Raw genomic sequence first — 23,456 nt, 5'->3', positions numbered from 1 at the left:
TTGCTTGGCTGTTGGCTCCCTGGTGGCATCATCTTAGTAGTAAGCCCAGGAAAACCTGATAACTTAACCTCTGGTCCATGGTGTTTTGCACTTCTAATTACTGAATAGTTGTTTGCTTGAAAAGAAATAAAAAGCTCTGGCATAACATCTTCACCTGATGCCAGATCAGAAAAATTCCACAAGATCTCTTTTGCACTTCTTCCCTTTCCTGGCCTCATATTCCTGCTATGTCTCATCTGTTGTGACTGTGCACTTAAACTGGGAGCAAGCTGGAAGTCTGACCTTGCAAAAACCCCAAAATATGCCATGCTTCTCCTCTCCTAAAGTTAGAAGATTGTTCCCATTAACTCAGTCAGTTAATTCAACACACTCCACAAGATCAAATGTGGTGGATGCAAAGCACTGGACAACAATGCTGCTGCCTGGGATCCTCAGCTGGGGAACTTTCTCTCACTTGCAGATATCAGATTGATCTAGTTTGAGCTTATGGGTTTTATTTTACCCTAAGAAAACCCTAGAGGATTGAAACTTGACACTAACAGTCCTAGCTGAAAGTTTTATCCCTTCCTGTACTTCTCACCAGGGGATGATCACCAGATTGAGTCAACTGCCTTAAACAAAGATATGTAGCCTCAGTGTTGTGGTTCAACAGGTTTCTCTCAAGAATAATGTAAGTTAAACTTACATTAGTCTTTAAAAGACTGCCTTTGGACAAAAGTCTTCACTTGTATTAAATTGGTGACAGACAGTTCTCAATCCAACACTAAACAATACAGAGAAGAAATCTAGCTGGAATTTCTCAGGTTCCCTTCTTTTGCCAGGGCTTGTGAATGCAGGGCTTGCCAATGGGCAGATAATTGGGAACAGAGCACAGGTCTGATACATTGCCTCTCCTTTAAGGTTTCATCACTACATAGATGCAACACATGAAGTGATTAACACTTTATCTTGAAACTTCTCGGAAAAGTAACTTTTAGTTCAGAGTAAGTACAGTAATTCCACTTAGGATTTAGTGCATTCTTTATACATAAAAATAGGATGAATCACTACAAAACTGAGTGCAAACCTATGCAGTTTCAACCAGAAAACTCTCATTTTCATGCTGATAAGAGCTGTATCATATTATTCCTAATCACAGCAGGCCAGAAGCCTCCGGTGTGCCCAGTCTAATAATAATATACAGAACAGCTAGGAATTGTCACTAGATTAATTGCAAGTATAAGCAACCAGACTGCAGTGCTATAGTCTGGGTAACACTCTTTTAGCTAAGCCTGGGTGTATGAGATGCTCTTGTGTCTTTTTGTCTTCCAAAGAAGCAGGAAATGCTGGTGTAGTTTCACCCCCTGAGTTATACAGCAGTGTATTTGTATTTCTTGGAAGCATGGGAAGTTCAATGGAGGCTGAAACACAATAGCATTCTCTTGCTCATGCTGGGAGGAAGTCATTAGAAAACAATTTTGCTCAGAAACACTAAAAAGATATAGTTGTAATATGTCTATCTCTCTTTCATGTCTTTTCAAGCTTCAACTTGCTTCTATCAAGTCCTATTATACAGTCTCTGATCATGTTGCACTTCAAGGGTGCAGAGAGAGGTGTTCAGAATCCCCAGGTAAATATTAATGAAATAACCTGTTTCCACATTCCCTTTGTGCTGTCAGTGTTTAGTTTATGCAGCGGAGAAAAAAAAGCATATGACTTTCTTAAAAGAAGAACTATTGCTGTTCAAATATTCTTGGAGTTTTCATTATCCACAGAATGGCTAATACCTTTCTGAATGCTGTTCCAGCTCTTGGTTTTATGTAACCTAACTCACAAAGAAACAAACAACTTTACAATTATAATTCAGTGAAGGTAGTGCACATACTGCAGTTCTAATCTTCAGTTTTAGACAAGAAGGACTCTGTGAAACTGAGAGCTGAGGAATAGCTTTTAAAGAAATGCAAAGCCTCTGCATTTCTGCATTTGTGTTTTTGCTTTTTTTACTCAAATCATATAGCTGGATGTGGCTCAGAATCTGTTATATTCTTCTCAAAACTGGCCTCCCTAATGCTGTTTTAGCTGATGGTGGTCTCAAGAGAAACTTTTGCAGTAGATATATGAGTATCTAAGGATGAATATACAGTGAACCTAAAGTTTAATAGGGCAATATACAAAACAAGAACATTACTGGTCATTAATTACCAATTTAGCACTAATAAAAGAATAGGTAAGTCTTTGGAAAGAAAAAAAAGGTCAGTATCTTACAGAAAACATTGTACCTTTCTCCTAGCTGTTTCTTTTCATGCTCTTCCATATGGATGTCCTTGTGATAGTCAGAGAAAGACACAGAGTACTACTTCACAACAGAAAGAACGCACAAGATCTCTATATATTAAAAAAGAAACTAATTTGATTTAATGCACAACAAGTTTGTATGAAACCATAGGTATCTCCTTTACATTATTTTGCTGCAATCAAAACAGAAGGACAAAGAAATGTGTCTGTAAGGATGCCACAGCCCTCACAGTAGGAATTGCCTCTGGGACTCAGCCCACCCATCCCTGAAAATGCCTGTGTTGGTTAGGGCTGGGTGCTTTTCAGCACTCAGGGTTTGCAGCTGGGTTGCAGGGCGGCTTTGGTGTAACTACCAAGCAAAGTGTCTCTAACTCTGAACCAGAGGTGAACCTGTAATTGAAAGGGGGAAAAGAAAAAGAAGTCTACAGCACTTTTATGTTCATTTCACAGTTCATGGTGAGAAATGATTCTTATTTTTCAAGTTCCTACAGTGCTAGGCTGAGAAAATGGCTTTCAGCAGTTTTCTTTTAATTGGGAGCCCAGCAGTACAAAGACGGCCAGGCTGGGGCATGTTCTAAAATCACCTGCTGCAGCTTGCACTGTGGCAGTAATTGAGGCCAGGTGTGACTGAGGTATAGTTCATCTAATGGCAATGATAGGTGCCACAGTCTGGTGTTCTTTCATAGGTGATAAAAGGATAATTTAGCACATGCTACATCTAATTCTTTTTGTTCAGCGGGTAACAGGATCAGGGTTTCAGTTCCAACTTTACTTAACTATTATAGGACTTACCAATAACTTTGATTAATTTTTCCTGCCAACTTACTTTTTATAAGCTTAGTCCAACCTGGTTTCCAGTTTTCCATGAGTTCCTACAAGATATTCTCTGTTATCCGAACAGACTTTTGGAAACTGCTGTTGATAAGAATCTGAATTACTCAGCTACAGATTCTGGTTTGAAAATGTATTCAAAACTTTCCTTTACCTACCTTGGCCCATTTTTACTGGCATCTTCCTCCAGTTATCCTACCAAAACATCACAGTAAAAATTGGAAGTCTCATTCAGTGACATAAATACCTATAAATATTTGAATTGTTCAAAACTTACATGCTTCTCAAAACTGAAGTTTTGAGACTCTGAGTAAGTCCTGAGGAACTGAAACATCCTCCTGGAAGTGGCAGGTATGGTCAGGACTATGTGAGCCTTATTTCTTTGTGGAGAGTCTAAAAGAAGACCTAAAATGGCACTAGACATCTGTGTTTAGCAATCTAAATTGCTTCCTTGGCGTGTCTGTTTTGGGATCCTGAGGAAGGGTTTCTGAGGACTTGAGTGTGTGGTATTGCCATTGACTCCAGTCGGACTTGTGAGGTCTCAATATTTCTCATCTGTGGAAATTATTTCAATTTCAGCCATGGAAATATCTCAATATTTCTACAACCACTGGAAAACATCTTTATAGGTGTCACAGTTAAATCATGCAGTCCTTGGAGCCTCCCCTCAGCTGTTGTTCTGCCCATACTGATTTGGTTTAGGAAGCAAGAAAATGTTCAGTCTGGATCTGGGCTGAATTTCCATAGACTTAATAACTCTGTCTGCCCTGGTCACACAGCTCATGCCCACACTCCTCCTGCATGCACACAGGAACTCTTCCCACCTTACAGTTGGTATGATTATTTCATGTATGTATTTGGATATGCTAGTTTGGATCCTGCACAAAACCTAGGTTTTCATCCAGTGGCATTTTGGTGACAGGATAGCCTCTCACTCTGCCTTTCAACAGCTCTAATATCCTTCCTAATGCACATACTTCTGTATGGTGTTCCTTGGGACAAACACTGGTTCCCTGGCAACATCTTGCTGGTCTCTCCCTCTGGTCTCTCCCTCCCTTTGTTCATCTTTCTCCAGTGCCCCTCAGTCACTACCATTTGCTATTTCCTTCCCTGAAGCCTGTCATCTTGGGATTCATCTGACAATGGATGTCAGGAATATTTCTCTTCTGTGGGAACGGCTGGGATCAGTGCTTACCCAACCACGCCCTTCTTGTAGCTCCTTATCCAGCAGCTCATTCCACAGCACAGACAGTTCAGACATGGAATAGACAGGATCAGCTCCCCTCACCACCTAAGAGACCTTGAGTCTACAACTACAGACTCCCTGGTGCAGGACTGCAGAATTTTCTGAGATAGCCCTTTCTTATTCTTTCCAGCTGAAAATGTTCCTCTTGGTGTGAGTTAAGTGCTCAATGGCTATGAATGAATGTTCATCCTGAATAGGATGAGAGGAAGCAAGCTGAGCATGACTTGAGCAACTGCAGGACTCTACTTGGATAATAGGTTCCTGCTTCAATAAGTGATCATGATGAGAATATTTTAAATACAGACAAGAGATTCTTGTGATGGAGAATATACATAACATGGGTGCTACGTGCTGATTCTGGCACTCTCCTTATGCACCTTCAGCATTTTTTAATGTAGACTTTATGTATGTTACTTTACAATAACACGGAAACACAGCATCACAGAATTTCTGAGGAAGGAAGGGATCTCTGGAGATCCTCCTGTCCAGCTGTGTTGTGCAGAGCTGAGGCACATCTCCACCAGTAAATGCAGAGAAAATCTTGGCCCTACTTGGAATTGTGGACAGGCTGAGAAACCTGAGCTGGTAGCACATGTGCTCATGTAAGCTGACAATAAGTTTGGTAGGAGTGTTTATCTGCTGGAGGGCAGGAGGTCTCTACAGAGAGATTTTTACAGACTGAATCAATGTTCTGAGGACAACTGCATGACATCTGATAAGGCAAAGTGCCAGCTCCTGTTCTTGGGCTACAAAAACTCCCTGCACTGATACAGGGAGGGGGAAGAGTAGCTGGAAAGCTGCTCAGCAGAAAGGAAGATGGGAGTGCTGGTCAAAGCAGCTGAGCACAAGCCAGCATGTACCCAGGTGGCCAAGAAGGCCAATGACATCCCGGCCTGTGTCAAAAATAGTCCCCAGCAGGACTAGGGAAGTGGTTGCCCTGCTGCCCTAGGCACTGGTGAGACCACATCTCAAGTGCTATGTCCAGTTCTGGGCCCCTCACTTCCAAGAGACACTGAAGTGCTGGAGCATGCCCAGAGAAGGACAATGGAGTTGGTGAAGGGTCCCATAAGGAGTAACTGAGGTGACTGGGGTTGTTTAGTATGAAGAGGAGGAGACTCAGGGTGGCACCTCATTGCTCTCTGCAACCACCTGAAAGGAGATTGTAGTGAGGTAGATGTTGGTCTGTTCTGCTGTATCAAAAAAGGAAATGATTTAAAGTGCACCAGGGGAGGTTCAGATTAGATATTAGGAAGAAAAAAAAATCACTAGAAGAGTGGTCAGGCATTGCAATAAGTTGCCCAGGGAGGTGGTGGGGCCTTATCTCTGAAAGTGTTCAAGAGGCATCTGGATGTGGCACTTGGGGATACACATGTGATTATGATGGTGCTGTGCTGACAGTGGACAGATGATATTTCCAACCTTGTTGATTCTGTGATTTTATAGGCTTCAGTTTTAGATTCATTTGCTCAGATCTTTACTAGCTTGTGTGTCTCCCTCATACTCTCTGTGTAAATGTTATTCTGGGTAAATGTGCTTAATCTTTCAGCCAGGTGCTTTGGAGATTTTTATGTATTAAAGCATACAGTGTTGCCTAAATTAAAAGAGAAAATGTACTAAAATGAATAGTTCAGTAATTTTTTTAAACCAAAGATATCTGCAAAAATATGGAAGTAGAAATATTTTTTTCTGAGAGGCAACATGCTACAGCAGCATGATCTGTGCTCAATTGTAGTGATTCATGGTAAGTAAAGCCTGTACTTTTCAGTCCCAAATGTGAGCATAACTTTTTCAGCATCCCTGCAAACCAGTCCTCAATGGGGGTGCATTCTTAATTTTATGAATTTCTGTATTTGCTGCTGAATGCTTTTCTAAATTTTCACCCTCATTGCTATGGAGACCACTAAAATCTGATTATCATTGCTGAAGGCACCATCTTAGCTTGAAGAGATTAAATAATTTTGCTTTTGCACAATATTTGCTCCAAAACCTGGTTAACACGGTCAACTTAGAGCCACCCCTACTGGGAAATTTGCTGGAAAGGAAAATGTGATTTAAGATTTAAACTCCATTACTCTGCTGATTATTCACAGCAGTGAAAATTTATACCCAGCTTGATGTGAAATATTTAGTTTAAGAATTTTGCCCATAAGGAAACACAAAGATATGATGAACTGTAACATCAGCGTCTTTCAATGTGTAATGATTTTACTAGGCCAGGGTCTTTATGTAGCTTTACTAGGCCAGGGTCCTCTGAGCTTCTTGCTGTTACCAATAGAGAATAGGAGAAGTCTGTGAGAGCTACATGACCTCTCCAGGTCCTACATCCCTTCTCTGTAGCTAAGAAATAATTCAAACTTTTTCTGTGACTACTTGAGGTTTGATGATGAAATACAGTCTCTACAACCATATCTAAAGAGGTGCTCATAAACTCTCTGAGAGTTTTAGTCCTCCAAGCTCAATCTCTTGCAACTTCAGCCCTCGAGGCACTAGCCCTGAACATGGACATGGGACGTGCTCCATTTTCGGGTCCATGGGTTGTGTGTGTGTAAGTAGGTGCTCACATACACATTTTGTCATGACCTTCATTCCTGGGAGGAGACCACTTAACTGCTTTTGTCTCTGAAAAATCTCATAGTTTAACATATGAGACCACATAAGGGAGGGTTAAGGTGTTGGGAAGAGTTTAAACTTGTCCCCAGTAAAGACATCTTTGAAAAGTGCTATCTGAGGGAGCTGCTGGAAAATCTGACATCTGCTTGGATTATTCACTCCCTTGAGTAAGCAGGAGCAGCAGGTGTTCTCTTTGTAGCTCTGCACTGAATGGAATTTCACAGAGCTTCTCTTGAACCTCAAGTTTACATCTGATGGCAAATTCACCAATGTAATTTGTCTACATGGATGCCCATATACAATTCCATGGACACTGATTACTGATTTTAGTTATTTTTCTTGTTGCTGTTATTAATTGTCTGCTTCCATCATGTTATCTTGTGACATCAACTGAATCATCCAAGTTCAGTGTAGAACAAATTGACCAAAATGAGACCCATAAAAACTGGTAGCACTCGTGGATTACTGTTTCCCCACCTTGTTAGTTTACCAAAAAAATAACTCAGAATTTACAATTCACTTACAAATGATCCTCGTGTAATTGCAGAAGAATCCAAATTTCAAAGGTCACTCATCCTTGAATTCAGTACAATTGATTTTTTTATAGCTTGCTGTCAAAAAATATATTTATGTTTCTGAGACAGGACCCGATAAACTTTCTCTCTGAAGCACTATTAAATAATAGTGCTCAATGAATAGATTTGCAAAACACAATTTCATACACTGGTACTTTGATTACAGGTAATGCAGCGTGTCATCACAAACATGGTGAAACTCCTGACATCGATCACTGAAAGCTGTCTTGTATAGAACTAAGAAATATTTCAATGTTGATTTGCTTGAGATCACACATTACATAAAAATGTGTCCTCTTTTTAATGTAGATTACTGATGGAGATCAGAATCCAAAACTCTGTCAGGTTAAAAAAAAAAGGAAAGAAAAAAAAATCTAGATATTAGGAAGAAGTTCTTTAATGTGAGGGTGGTGAGACAGTGGGACAGGCTTCACAGAGAAGTTGTGGATGTCTCATCCCTGAAAGTGTTCAAGGTCAGCTTGGATGGTCTTATGAAAAATCTGCCCAGGGCAGGGGGCAGGGTGATCATTAAAGTCCCTTCCAACCAAAACCATTCCATGTTTCTATGATCTATAGCTTTTCTATCAATGGAAGCATAGATTTACAATTAGTGTGACTACTCAGGTAAACAGAAATTTAGGAAATCCCTTCCTTGCCTTGTGGATTAAACACTAAGGCTAAAATTCTGAGAAGGGGTAAATGTTTAATGTGATTGACTACTTATTGCTAAGTGTTGAATTCTCACTAAATTTGACCAAAATCACATGCAAATTTTGAGGCTTGCCCCTTGAAAGAATCATCAAACCATGGCATGCTGTCAGATGTGAAAATAAATAAGTGTACAGGGGAGATTTCTCCAAATATAAAATGAGTACAAGTGCAAAACCTCCCCTCAGTCATTCTGAGGTAAAATCCTTTTAATGCTCATTCAGATCTCAGCGCCAGATTTCAGCTGCAGCCTTGCCATTGCTTCCCTCTGTTCCTCCACCATGTTCCACTGTGGTCCTGCTGCAGCAGCAATATTATCAGCAGCAATATAATTTCTTATTTCTTTAAATAATTTGCTAAATGCTTCTGTAACTACTCATAGAATGAACACCGACCACAGTTTCTGCTTAAGAATCCAGTTGGAAGAGACACTGAAGGTACTCATTTAATGACTTATCCAGGGATAAGTTTGATTCTTATTTTACACAACTTTAGTTGTCTCTAGTTCTAGTAATTATCTAAAGCACAGAGCAATGGAAGGATACTTTTTCCACATATGCATACCTACATACCATAGATATATTCAAATACAGTAATATACCAGTAGAGTGGTTATGCAATTTTTTTTCTCCATTACCTTAGGCTGCTAAGTCATGTAGCTAGGACAGTATCAGAAAGATTTAAATGTAACCTTTAGAAATCTTTTTGTTTGGTTAGTGGGATTTATATGGGATGGATGCTCTGCAAACTAGTTTTTGTTAAAATAAAGTGTGATATTTGCAGATTAATTCTGTTTGCACAAATGTAGAACAAAAATCTTTCTTTGAGAGGTTAATCAGGAAAAAGTACTTTTTACAGCGACCACAAAACTTCAAGCAATTTTTGTTTCAAATGGGTTATTATTCCACCACCCAAATCCCAGCAACTATGTAATTCCCTGTAGCACTCAGTATTTTTTCTAAGCAGTCTCTCAGAGGACTTTCTTACCAGTTTTCTGGAGCTGATTCTTGTAAGGGCATGGATTGTAAACTCAGGGCTCTAACTGCTATACACAAGTGCCTTTATTTTCTCTTTCTCTTTCATTCTCGTGGCCAGATCATTTCATGGCTGAGAAATGCTCAGAGCTACTGTACTAACTTGTCAAGTTGTGCTGGTTTTACCTTGTATTTCAAAACAGTCTTGCTTCCCAACAATACCAATATAATTTGAAATCACTCTCATAGGCTTTGCGGACCAATTTGCTTTAGCTTGCCTGCAAGCAACACCTTGTGAATGGAATAGGGAAATATGAATGCAAAATTATTTTGGATACGGAGCAGAAAATGATAACTATTTTTGGTTTTCATAAATTATGTTCATACTGCTTTTGTGATACGTGAAACACAGAAGCTTCCAAGATTAAGAAAAAGCATTTCTTAAATTCAATGAAATATCCCCACTGTGCCTCCCTCTTTCTCACTCCACTGAAGAATTCCCTCTTTTCAGGAAGTCCGTCACATTTCTTGTCAGTCATTTTTCAATACAGTATGGATCTTAAATTTATCAAACTATTAAAATGATAGCAGGTTTAACATTTTTATACATTTTACAAAAGTTTAGTACTTAATATCATGAATGCCTCCTTCTGTTTGATCTGCTTTGAAAGTTTGTGAAGGATGGTTGTACTACCATTTAATGCCATTTTCCATGAGAGAAATACATTTTTCCTGTAAAGTGTCATAGAGTCACATTTTAAGAGAAGAAATTGCAAAACTGAATCAGTGCATAAATCAGAGAAAATATTTATTTACAGACATGTAAAAATTATGTTACAACATTTTAAAGAAAACTGTAATGAACCATCAATCTGCTCTAATGCGCAAACTCTTAATGTTTCAAATCTAAATTGCAGTGGCACCAATTAAAAATAGGACTGCTAATAAGATTATAGTTATCTACATAGTTTAAGTACAGTGATTTTTCAAAACTAAAAATGGATCTACAGAGAAAACTAACAGGAACTGCAACAATATGTAGTACAAGGGTTTACAAAAGTAAAAATATTTTTTGTTGATCCAAACTTTAAAGCTTTTTAGTAAACATTTTCCATTCATGCAGCTGCCCATGTTTGAAACAAACATCTGAAATACACAGAGCATATATATCTGTGTAGAAAATGAAGTGGTTTGATTCAGGACTGTCTGTAAAGGATTTTATGACTGTCGACTGCCCAAACTGATTGACAAGATCTTTTATGTTTCCTATTCCTCTGTATTGCAAGGGATGAGCAATGTTGAAAAATCCCACAATTGACAAAACTTATGTCAAACAAGTAACAGATGATGGCAAACAACACCAAGCATACTGCAAACATGGACAGCAGAGAACAAGTAAGCTCTGTCGAAGCCACCAGCATCCTCTGGAGTGATTTTAAGCAAACATGCCATTGAGAAACCTTGCTAGTAATAGGCTGCATGGGGTAACAATCTTCTGGCTTGCAAATGAAATAGTGCCTCAGGGTGTCATCAGAGATGACTTTCGTGTTCAAAATATATTCAGGACCTAAGCTGTGGTGTGAAACAGTGTCAACATTATGATTGTGCAATCATTTCTGTGAGTTTATACTGTAAGGGTAATGACTGTAAAGAATGTGTGAAAATCTCAGAGTGCTTTCTGTGAGTATTAGCTCATTTGGAATGGAGGTGGTGAAGAGACAATATACCTAGATGTTTCTCATATCTAGTTTATTAACACAAATATCAGAACTGATCTCCTTAGATGATTTTCTGCATCTTTAAAGTCAGCCAACAGTTTATGTGATTTAAATGCCCCTTGAGCTGCTGAAGTTTGGAGTTCCTTATTTTTTAACTATCAGCTGAAGGCAGAAATCCCAAAATGGCAATTCTGTTTGCATTTTTACAGTTAAAAATGTTCATAACCCATATTAAGAGATAGAAAATGGAGAAGTATTTCACCTGCTGCTTTGACCTAACATTTCACTTACAAGGAGTAATATTTTTTCCTGCACATTTCTTGGAGAGTCAGCCCTGATAAACTCTGAAGATGCAGTTCTTTATGCTAAGGTGTAACTACTTATACTAGTCTTTCCTTTTTAAGGAGCTGGGTACCACTCAGCACTTATGTAAACCATGTTACTCCACATACAATAGACAAAAGCTAAATATAAGGTACACAAACGTTAACTGAGAGTGCAATGTCACATAGCTACCTAGTGAAAAAAATTCTCACTCAGTAATAGGCAATTAAAATGTATGCTTTGCTTCCAAATTTTTGAAAAATATCAGTCCTTCTTTGTTGATGATCCCCATGCCAGAAACTTGACCAGAGACCTTGAGCTCCCACCAGCTTACATCCACACTACTTGAGGTGAACCTGTCATCTCAGAAACTGCTTCTTAAAACAGAAATTTAAAGTTAGATCTTTTTAAAAGTCTCTCTGGTACCTTTTGTTTTCTCTTGTTTTCAGCCTACAGAGAATGTTTGAAAGGGCAAGGCAAGAGTTCATTTTTGTAGTGCTGGATGATCTGAAATAGCAAGTACCCCAGTCATGGAGCTCAGTGATCAGGGCTCAACACTGCAGACTGGGTCTGTGCTCCATTTGACTGTGTAAGATACTTCCTAAATTAATGTCTCTCCCTCCTGGGAGGCTGTAGCTAATAAATAATTTATTTACCCTGCAATCACTTTAAAGACATGTCTCTTTCTGTATGAGTACCATTCACATAAAGATGTGGATGAATAAATACATATTCCTTGTTTCATGTAATCTGCAATGTTAAAGACGTCTGACTTTGGGATGGTGAACAAGTTGGTACTTTTCTAGGGAAAGAAGTCCTTGTGCCCATATGCTTTTTTTATCTTTAATGTCTCAGTAACACAAGAGAAATAATGCATCCATTCTGTTTTGAAGGGAAATATGATTTATTATAAAATTCTATACTGGGATTCCCCCCACATCTGTAATAATTAATTATTCCAACTTCAGGCTTTTAGGAGGGCCTTAGGATTTTGTGGTTGGAAAGACTACTGCCAGAAAAGAACCCAAAAATTAATAAGTAGGCTAACTCAGGCTGTCAGATATTGGCAGGCTATAAGTAATTTTTCTGGCTAGACAGGAGGCTGACTGACTTTCCATATGGTAGCAACAAACTGCCTTTAAAGATTTGTAAGAACAGCTGTAACAACTGTCTGATGAATGGCATCACAGAGAGGGCTTATCTGAAGAAGAGGATTTACAGGAGGATGCAATTTACAGTTTATCAAGAATTGCTCTCTTATTTTGACATTTTCACTTTTTAGAAGCTATTCTATTACCAAATGTAATTATTTCCAATGACAAATAAATTGAATAAAATAATGGGAAATACCATACAATGTATTTAATTGTGGCACTGATCAAAATGGTCTTGTTTGAACTAAGCAGTAAACAAAGAAGTGCAATATCACCTGACTCTAAATATGGTAAAACAGTAAACGTGCTAATCATAAAAATAGCTTTTAGAAATATACATTTGTATACAGTGTTTTCCACACCTGTTAAATACGTCCTTCATATTATTATGATACAGTACATTGGCCTTTAAGACATCAAAATTAAAAAAATAATACCAATAATTAGCCAGAGAAAACCACATTTACAATCTAAACCATAAAAATCTGACAATTGTACAGCTTAGAACATATAAGAAATGGAGTTTCTAATATTTGAACAATAATGTCCATTTTAATAAGTAAATTGAGTTTCATACAAATTGAGTCAAAGGTGTTGTCAGCCAGTAAGAAACTGCAGTTCACAATTTTCTGTGGGGAAGTCAGAGTTTCTCTTCTCAGCCTTCAGGGGGTTCACACATGACATTTCATCACTTGATCTGTAGAAACTGAGAATGAAATGCTGGCTTTAGTACGAAAGCATAGAATTTCTTCCAAGAGAACCTCAAAAAGAAACCAAGACAGCTGGGGAAAAGAGCCGACAGGACTATGACTTGACTTTTTTCACAAATCAAGCAAATATCAATGTCTATAATGCTTTCCCACCTTAAACCATCAAAGGTTAAAAGAAGAATAGTGCTCCTGCAGCAGTGGGCAGTCAGGACTGTGCAACAGTTTTGAGTTGACTGTAGGGCCCAAAATAATAACAGCAAATCAAACTAGAGCTATTGAAGCTGAAGTATAGCTCCCCTCAATAATGCTATGCAAACAACTCCTGAATAATTTCTATTTTAGCAGCAGGAAATAGAATAATGTATCTTGGCGGCTTTGCAATGAAGTGCTTTATTTGCATAATAGCATTCAATCTAAATAAATTGCATGTAGAATTCTTTGCTTCAGTCCCATCATGCTATTTATATAGCTTACTCCATTTCCATTGGCTGTGTGCTTTCAGCAATGCCTACCGTTACCAGATCGATGGATTTCTCCTCAGTAGCTTCCCTTTTACTTTGCCTATTTTGCTACTGTTTTTGTGTACCTGCCACAGGATATAACTAAATATCCTTTGGGATCTTTTGTTGCTTTATCAGCCACATCGTGAAAATGCAAAAGTCCAGCGTAGCCAACACTTTTAAGGTTTGTTCTTCCAGCAGAGGCTGGAGGCAGATTGCATCTAAATATCTGAGTCCTGCTATGTGACCCATTAATGCTAGCAGCTCCAAGTAGGCATTGAGTGATGCTGCAGGGAAGCATAATGCACACCAGCTCCACCTACCCACAGGGAAACTGACAACACTTTCCTAATTGCATCTGTTTGGAAAACTGACAGTAGAGACTGTTAGCAGAAGTAGATGGTTTCTTTTTTTTGAAGTGAAATTTTCAACCCAAGTTTAAAAAAAAATGTTGACAGGAAAAATATTTTCAGCCAATCTTTTCTGCACTCTTTTTTTTTTTTTTTTGGGGGGGGGGTGGAGTCTATCTTGTTTTGTAACTGAAAAAGGAAACAGCTGATGAAACCTGGTGCACTTCTGATCAAAGGCTGAAAAGCTCCCAGATGTTCTTTTCAGCCAATTAAAATTAAAATGTTAAAATTTCCATTTACTGGAAACCTGGTTTTTCAGAAATATCCAAGTCACTGCAGGACTGGGCTCCTGACCTTTGAAGAAGTCAGACATCAGATTTCCCCTTCTCTGCAAAGAGAGCACCAGATCTGTGCTTGTGGTCTTCACAGGTAACCAGGATTAGGGAGAAAAGCTCGTGTGAGAGATCCCAGAATTTTCTTCTTTAAGTTAAATCATCCAGAAACTATTATTCTCTACTTGCACAGAGCATCTCTCATATTTTAGGTCTGATCCCTAGAGATACTAGCTATAACAAAGACCTTTAAATTCTTCCCTTAAGTCTGAGAGGGGCTTAATGGTTTTAAACTAGTTATTCATGTTAGAAGGAGTAAAAAAAAAATAAAAATCTCACTGTACATCGTATTAGCTCCAAAGAGAGTTACTCTTTTCTAGTCTTTTTTTCAACTATGCTTTGCTATTCCATTATGCCATTATAAGAAGCAACAATTATGAAAGCAATAAGAGGCAGACTTTCAAGTTATTTATCAAAGCTTTTTTCCCTTGCCATAAACCTTTCAGGCCTTTACCTGTCACAGCACTAAAGAGCTTCATTAGGTTGCTATTGTGCCACATTAATGTTGCTAGCCATCTGGACCCAAGTCACCAATGCTGCTTTGCTGTTGGTTGGAAACAGTGATAAAAATTTAGCAACTCCACCAGTCCAAAATATTCCTGTGTTCTTCCTTCAGTACATGGTTTTCTTATTTCCCTCTCACTAGAAATAATGGTAAAGTCTGAGAGGAAACATTAAAATCTGAGAGCCAAACTTTTATTTTCCCTGTAATGACAGGAATCCAGGGCTATGATTAATACAGAGTAATTCAATGCTAATTTCATCCCATTTCTTTCTTCTGAATAGTGTGCCATTTATCATCTGCCTTTATGGCAGTGCTGATGATATTAAAAAACCCTCATGATGACTAGTGGGCTTTTTAAAATTTTTTTCATTTCTTTCCCTTATATAAAAACATCTCCTGACACAACAAGGATGAACTGAATTACATTTAAGCCAGTAATAAGGCTTTCATTTGATGTAGCTCTAACAGAAAACCACTTTAGAAAGTGTGATTTGAACATAATGCATTTTAAGAATTGAATAACTCAACTGAGCATATAGACTTGGCATCCGTAGACAATATCAAAGAAATTCTATATCCTGTCCTAATTGCTATCATAATCTCTGAAAGAAAGATGGAGAGAGTTTATGGAATATTTATTGGTTCATTTTCCATCTGAAATTATTTCTGCTGCTTTTTTCCTTATGTGGATTGCTTTTTGAGCATGAGGTATTGGAAACACTCTTCTTAGGCATAACACTGTATTTCAGTCTTCCAAAAATGCTATTGCTACTGTTGTTATAGTTCTAGTATAATCCTTCTGGTATTTTTGCCAAATTCAAGTTCTGCTAGATTAGCTTAATTTTAACTATACACATTGTATATAACATGGGAAAGCCAAAATTAAATTGTTTTCTTCTCACAGGGTTTATGGGAAGAGCATTCTGGGTAAATGTACAGGAATAAATCTTACTGTATGAGGGGGTAAATTCAGCATATGTTTTTGGGAGGGAGCATTAGGAATGTGCTATGACTAAATGACACTAAAGATGTACATGATTAACATCTTACCTTGTTAAGAAAATGCTTAAAGAAAAGTCTCACAGAATATAGTTGTTACAGACTTCACCGTATGGTTTACCCCACATAATAATAAGAAATAAGAGCATCCAAAATACAGGCAAATGAAAGACATTCATCTGAAAAAATGCATCTGTTTTTAAAGAATCCTTTGCTCTAGATGGCTTTAATGATCAAATTAATCTTAGAAACTCTCAGAAAATGCAGCTACAAAGAGGATGGATGGGTGATGGTTGACATATACATGTGAACTTGCAACCCAAAGCCTCAAATGTCCTTCCTCTTACTCTCCTGTCTCTTTTTCCTTGCCAGACAAACCCATTCTCAGGACTGGAATTCTCATTTTAATAACTAAAATGGAGGCATCTGAAGCTACTGCTGACCACTGCTTGGTAAAATTGCACATGTATCTCTTGCAGGCTCCTCTTGAGTAGGAGACTTGATGCTTGACAACTTTCTAGGTTTCTGCTGGTGTCTGACTATGCTTTGACAGAAGGTTATGTGACTGCCATACATCACTTTCTGCAAAACAATGGCAAACTCCATTAAAATGCAGCAGGTACACTGTCCTTTCACTCCCAATGCTGGCCCTCATTCTTGCGCCACCTCAAACTGCAATTGTAGCACAACTGCTTTCATTACATCTGATGTTCATTCCTAATACTGTTATCTGTGCAACTGAGAGTTCTGAATCCAAGTCTACAGATGCTGCTCTTTTGTCCTCGAGGATAGCATACTCTGTTTCATCTTTAATAATTTATTTTCATTATGAAATGCACTTTCTGGACAGCTAAAGAGATGAAAAATGGAATCTAATTGCAGAGCAGGCTTTAAAAAAAAAAGGCAGAACAAACACAAAAAATAGCCAAAACTTAGTTAGCCATTATTGATCTAGATATTTATGTAAAATGAGAAAAATCATAATGCAGTATAGAAAGTAGTAAAGCAATTTGCCATTCTGTTTATTAGCTATGTCTAACTCAAGGCAATGTCCTCCTTTTCTCTTAAGCAGGCATTCAGAATGAGTACAAAACACTGTAATTTATATTTGTAAGGTACCATGGGGACATGCACATTTGTTGGCTTTTACACAGCATTCTTCATCATCAGTGGGAAGCCACGAAGAACGAGCAGAGCTTACCAAGGAACACTGAATTTGTATTAGCTATCACACTGACTTCACAGCTGTGTTCGTTTGAGGTACACCTTGCACTTTGTCCCTTGATTTAAAGCATAAAATCTCTAACTCAGTAACAGTCATAGAAGTGGTTTAGTTTAATGCCCCCATATGAAATGTAAATGCTCAGTTCAGTATGTGTGAGCAGGGGAACATGAATGTGTATCACACTTTTGCTGCTTTCAGTTGGAACCCTTGCAAAACATGAAAAACAAAATGTTGGCAGTGACGCAAAATTTTTTGAAATGAACTAGTGATAGAACATTCTCTGCATTTAATAAATAGAGTGATTGTACAGTTTGATAAATATTAATAAAAGATAAATAAAAGAATGACTTGCACCTTCTTTAAACCCTTCTTCAATTGATGAGACCTAATCATTATGTTTTTGACTCTGCCAATCATACTTTAATTGCTAAAAACATTACAGAATTGTTTTTCTGTTCAGTGAACAGCTTAATTGCTTTGAAGTGCTAGTATTTATGTGAGTACTTGTGAGAATGATTGTTTTAGTCATCAGTGAAAACAAACTTCTATCTTCTCTGTATTAAAATGCTCTGTTTCACTTCTTTGTCCAATAAAAATCAGCAGGAATAATAAGATAGCCCTATCAGATACTGATTTCTCCCCTAGATCATCATATCTTTTCTTTCTCAGAGTCCAGGCAGAATTGTGACAAATGCTTTTGATTGTAGTGGTGGAGACAGGATCCAATATTTGGAGAGTGCTAGTGAGGACACACTGCAGCTGAGATGATGGTGAGGTGTGAGACTGAAGGAATGACTTTGGGAATAGAGTCAGCATGGTCATTAGAGAGCTTGAGTGGGGCCATGAAGGCAAGAAGTGGATCTTCCCACTTTATTTAGGCTGTGTGTATTTCTCCTGCTAGACTGCTTTTGCAGCAAAATCTTCCTCTGCAATGTCCTTTATAGCAGTAGGAAAAGACTTAGGGACTAGTAGCACAGTTTTTGGTGACAGTGGGAGGGATCTGAAGCTGGAGGCATGGAGTCTTCTGCAGAGGGTGGCGTGGGCCAGGATCTCCAAGCAGATGTGGAAGAGGTTGGAAGGTGGGGAGGTGGTGCTTTAGCAGACCTCACTGCCCTGAAGTCTTTACCAGAATTTTACCAGATCCTTACCAGAATCTTTACCACATTGCTACACCATGGTGAAACTGTTCCCACCAAACTCCCGTTCCTGCTCTCGCTTGGCTGATAAAGCCAATCCAAATACAGTAATGAATCACTCCCTTATGCTGTCCACAGAGTTCCCCCAGCCCATACCTATGTGCCTTGAGGGACACTCAACACCTTATTGGGATCTAGTGCCAAATAAACTAGAGAAAAAAATGTTACACCTTTGTTTATCCCTGCATATGAGTGGCTATTCATAGCAAATTCCCAGGGCTGTGGCTCTCATTGGAGATCCCTGGCTGTTTCTGTTCCTTGGGACAATGCCTGCTCCATGAGGAGCAAGCCCAACTGAGTCCTATCATGGTTCATGATAAGTACTCTACTCTATCATCTGAATGCTACAGAGGACATGCTTTTAAGTTACAGGGTGGTGTAAAAAAGCTGTAGACTAAAATTCCTACTGAATTAATCTCTGCTTAATGTGAGGAGTAGGAATTCTCTAGTGTGAGATTAGGTGGTCCAATTAGTATTAATGGTCATGGCAAAAGTTCCTGTACTACTAATGTCAAGGGTGCAGTTTTGAACACACAGTTTAATGCGTAAAGGAACTACTAAAACTTGTACCCTGAGGCAGTTTAATATGTCTACATTTTAGAAATGTGTTTTTAAAATAAATTAAAATAGGAGCTTGCAAGAAGAATTGCCTTAAAGTAATTATGCAGAAAGCTCCTAATAAACTTTCTCACTATTTCCAAAGTAGAGTTTAGATAAGTATCAAAAACCAAAGGGCATCCATTCCAGGCAAAATAATTGTAGGCAATGACAGGAATAAATCTCAATGTGTTGAGATGAGGAGTGTTCTGGCTAATCAATCGGAGATTTTTCAGGTATTTGGAGGCAGAAGTTTTACTCAACTGAGCAACCAAGGCATTAAAAATATAGAAAAGAAATGGGAAGGAGGGAGTGCTGGAGGAAGATGTTGGAAGCACATAACATGAGACAGAGATACTGGGAAAGCCCAGAGTAAACCATAGAAAGTAGGAGTGGAATGAGACAAACAATGCAAAATTAATATTTAAATGGTGACAGAATAACGAATTAAGACAGTCAATTGAATATACAGGATGTAGAGTTACATGCTTAAAACTGTCATCGGTGAAGGTCTTGCTGTGGCAGTGTGATGCAGGTGGAAATGGCAATAAAAGATGGTCCTATTTAAAACAATTTTTAAATTTTTATTTTCCTGCCTAATGCCTATTTGAATGCACAGTGCCCAGTAATGCATAAAATTTTGGTTTTATGAGGATTTCAAGAGACATTAATTAAAAAAAAAAAAAGTTAGAAACCAAAATGTTGGACTTGGGGTCAAATTGTGGTCTGCAAATGGTGCAGAATCTCATAATAGCTGGGAAAGGATTATTATAACCCTGCAAAGAGGAAGCAGAGAAGAATTTAGCCTTTTCATTCTCTATTTATTTGGTCTAGAAAACACTTTGCTTCGTTTGAAAGACTACAGAACTGTAGTGTAATTTTAGATATCAATAGCAACAACAATTTGGAAACTTCAGACACACATAGCAGTGTGACAAGCTGGATAAGTTGGTATTTGATTAACTTCCAAATCTTCATTTTGGCAGACTGAGCTTGTCTTATTCTCATTGATTGCTTTTTTTTTTGTTGAAATGGCAATTACAGTTCTATCACCTTCTAAATAACTTCCCTTTTCTGAGGTGCGTAAATGCCTATGTATGGATAAATTCAATCTGCCTTTCATGTTTTGATATTAATCATGCAGAAAATCTTCTTAGTACAGAAGTATATTTACTAAAAAAATGGAGACCTTTTGGAGTAATTGAGTCACTAGCTGTAGTGGCTCTGCAATTTGTAATGAAAAAAGAATTTACAATTTTGCCTTTTAGTATGGAAAAATAACAATTTTTTGGCATTTCAATGTCTGCACCTCTTTACTTGAGTGAAGGATTTCAACAGAAAAATGTTTCCTTTGAGAGTTTTCCATTCAGCATTTTTGATGCTCAAGGTTACTGATAAAGCCTGTGAAATGAGTGGTTTTTAGGGGAATTAAAACTATTTATTTTCAAAGACTGAAACACTAGGGAAAATGTGTCATGCATGACAATTGCTCAATTTCAGTTAAATCTTAGAATTTGATGATTAAGCTGATAGACTCAAATCCATAGCACAGACCCAATGGCTGTCTCAACTTTTCCAGAGGATTTCTGTGTCCCAGTGAATGCCTAGAAAACATCAGTGTCCCCCTTCTCATCAATCACTTTCCCAACAGACCTCATACTGCTGCTTTGGTGTCTATACTAGGTTACTGCTCTGATGCTTATTTCCCCTGTGCACAGATGGGGATGGTTGGCTGTAAGTGATGGGTGAGCAAAACCCAGTGCAGCACCTTCACCAAGTCACCCAGATTTTACCAGAATCAGCCAAAGTGCAGGGAAGTAAAAGAAGGGCTGCTACGCCAGAATTAGTTAAAATTACACTGGCTACAATATTCATGGGTGGAAACTAAAATCAATCTTCTTATTTAAAGTGTTGAGTTACTTCAATTAATTTCTGATCTTTCTTTTTCAGCCATAAGGTACAGGAAAAAGCCTGTGATATTTTTTAGAAGTCATCATCGTCCTCACCTGTAAAGGAATCCAGGTTTGCTTCTAAGAGGTGGAAGTTTGGCTGTCCTTGTTTCTGCACTTCACTCAGAGGTTGACTCTATGCTCATAAATTTTGGGCCAGCAAAATCTGTGGAGCTAATTTGGACCTACTTAGACTAAATAAAAATAATGAGGCTACTAATGCTGAATATTAAGGTCAACTACATTATATCAGAGAAGAGTTCATCTTATTTAGGCAAATATTTTGTTTACATGTCTAAGAGAATTTTTGGCCTGATCTGACAGCATTGTTTACCTCTGATTAAATTCACTGAGTGGTGTGTGATTTTGTTTTGTTTTTAAGTTGGAGGCAAAACAGATGTTTTTGATGGAGCCTGAGCCATTAAAATTAAATATTTGCTGTCTCAAAATTATCAAGCACCATGACTATTTTTTTAAATGATGACTGAGACTTCAGGCAGGTCAAGACAGATGGCATGGTGTGATGAAAAAAGTAAAACAGATTCATTGAAGAATATATAGCCTGTTCAACAGATATTTTTCTTTATTGGAAATAATTTAATTTTTGTAAGTTTAAATAGTTGGGAATGCTCCTTTCTTACATGTCAAAGAGGGGCACCTGTTGGTCTGACCTCAGAAAGAGGTGATAATTCAACCTGCATATTCAATCTTCTGAGACAATTGCCTACCACATGGGGTCAGCGTCAAAGCTGAGAACAGGACACAAAATTCCTGCTCTCACATACTTTCCTTAAAAATGAGATAAATATAAGAGAAAACCCATTGTTTTTAAGCTCTTTTTCTTTAAATCCATAGGATTCTAATGTCTGTTAATTAAGTATATTATTATCAATATTATTTATAACAAGGTTTTAAAAGTTTCATGATTTTAAGTTTTGAGGATTTTTTAACTGAGAACTAAATGATCTAGAGCAGATCCAGAGGAATAGATCTGAATACAATAAAATTAGTTTGCTTATTTGTTTTACCAAAGTGCAATTGCAGACAGGAAAATCTAGTAGAAAGTGACGCAAAATGCATTATAACATTGCCTGCATTTTCTGCAGGCTCCCATGTGATATGTACTGGATAGGATTTAAATAATGATGAGAAAAACATTATGTAGTCAGTCATAAACCAGTTAAAACACTGAACACCACTTAGGAAATCTTCCTCTGATAAATTAACTGCCAGGAAAAATGGGGAGGAGGGGCAATGGCAAGGTCCTTCCAATGACTCATGTAACACTGAGTGAACAGCAAACACCTCTACTGTGCTACTGCATGTATTAAATATAACAAAAGGGCATGGCAGGAAGTTTCTTACAATTTTAGATTTCATTGCATGCTTTTATTACTTTCTCCATTTTTTCAGTCACAGGTTATTAGATTTACTGCAGCTTTGGAAGGTACAAGGAATCTGTCGGGTATGGTGCCCTAATGACTTTCTTAAGTTGCTCAAGTACAAACATCTCTGATATTTATCAAGTGAACACAATCTTTTACCTGTTCATTTGTCTTAGAGATGAAGAACATAATGTTTCCCAGACAATGAATGCAAGATTTCAATGAATGGTAAGCTCAATAGAAAAGACAAAATTTTGCATGGTTTTAGTGATTTTTAAAGTAAGCTGGATAAGATTTCTGGCACAACATTGCTTTAGCCATTGCCATTGATTATAAGGGTTGTCCTTTATTTTCTAAGTAGTCCTGTACAAGTGCATTCAGAAAGCTGCAAGTTGTTAGAATAGCTACTGAACTTTTCAACAAGCCTAATCAGCTTAATTTGGCTTATAATAGAAGAGTCAGTCTTGTCTGTCCTGATCCTATGGACTGAAAAAACAGGCATGTAAATGGACAATGAAAAATCTTGTTTAATTACAATGATAAATTGAGTAGTATGAATACTATCACACAGTTACATATTTGATTGATCTTGCTACTTGAAACTGGGTTTAAACTAGATGAAATTAATCAGAGAAATTTTAGTTCTTTTTCTGTAGATTTTATTTTACTTTCTGCTGAGTATTTTCATTGTTGAATTCAATACAAAATAATTAAAGCAAAGAAAGTGTCAAAGTTTCACACAGATTTGCTATTAATTTTGCTTTAGCTACCTATAGAAGGGATGTGATGCATATGATCAACCCTTTTAGCAAACTACCTGTAATTTGGTTCAGACTCTGAAGGAGGTAAAGGCCTGTGCCATAGCCCAGACAGCCAAGAACTCCTCTAGATGCAATCTATTCTCTGAAGACCCACCATGGCAAGGAGTGGCCCAGGGAGCATTGACGTGGGTGATGATGGAACATCCATCATGCAATTAACACATGAGAAGCAGGTAGCTTTTCAAAGTCTCACTTATCAAGGAACAAAGAAAGTTGTGGGTGCAGGGAGTCTCACACAACCCCTTCCCATTGCATGATTTTGACTACAATACAGCCGCTATATTCCACAAATCTGACAGCCTAAATGGGCCTCCTTTGAGCTGTCCCAGCCGAGCAGCCTGGCTATGGGGGGTGGTTTCCCCTTGAGCTGGGATGCCTCTCGAGGTTACTTCTTGAAGCAGACAGACCATTTA

At 37.9% G+C, this 23,456-nt stretch overlaps 1 protein-coding gene across 6 annotated transcripts in view; it reads right to left on the bottom strand.

The window, feature by feature from the left end:
- Nucleotides 1-10,009: 10,009 nt before the first annotated feature.
- The window catches only part of RALYL (RALY RNA binding protein like), a 367,622-nt gene continuing 354,175 nt past the window's right edge, over nt 10,010-23,456 (bottom strand). For all 6 annotated transcript variants that reach the window (XM_063170968.1, XM_063170956.1, XM_063170951.1 and 3 more), the window contains one exon: nt 10,010-13,120. In XM_063170968.1, coding sequence (XP_063027038.1) covers nt 13,086-13,120 — 35 coding nt within the window. In that variant the 3' untranslated portion in view covers nt 10,010-13,085. The remainder of the gene's footprint in view (nt 13,121-23,456) is intronic.

Source organism: Melospiza melodia, chromosome 1 (assembly GCF_035770615.1).
Source record: "Melospiza melodia melodia isolate bMelMel2 chromosome 1, bMelMel2.pri, whole genome shotgun sequence".
In the NCBI taxonomy this organism is placed as follows: Eukaryota; Metazoa; Chordata; class Aves; order Passeriformes; family Passerellidae; genus Melospiza; species Melospiza melodia.
The sequence above is the reverse complement of the archived record's forward strand: the minus strand, read 5'-3'. Positions and strand labels throughout refer to the sequence as shown.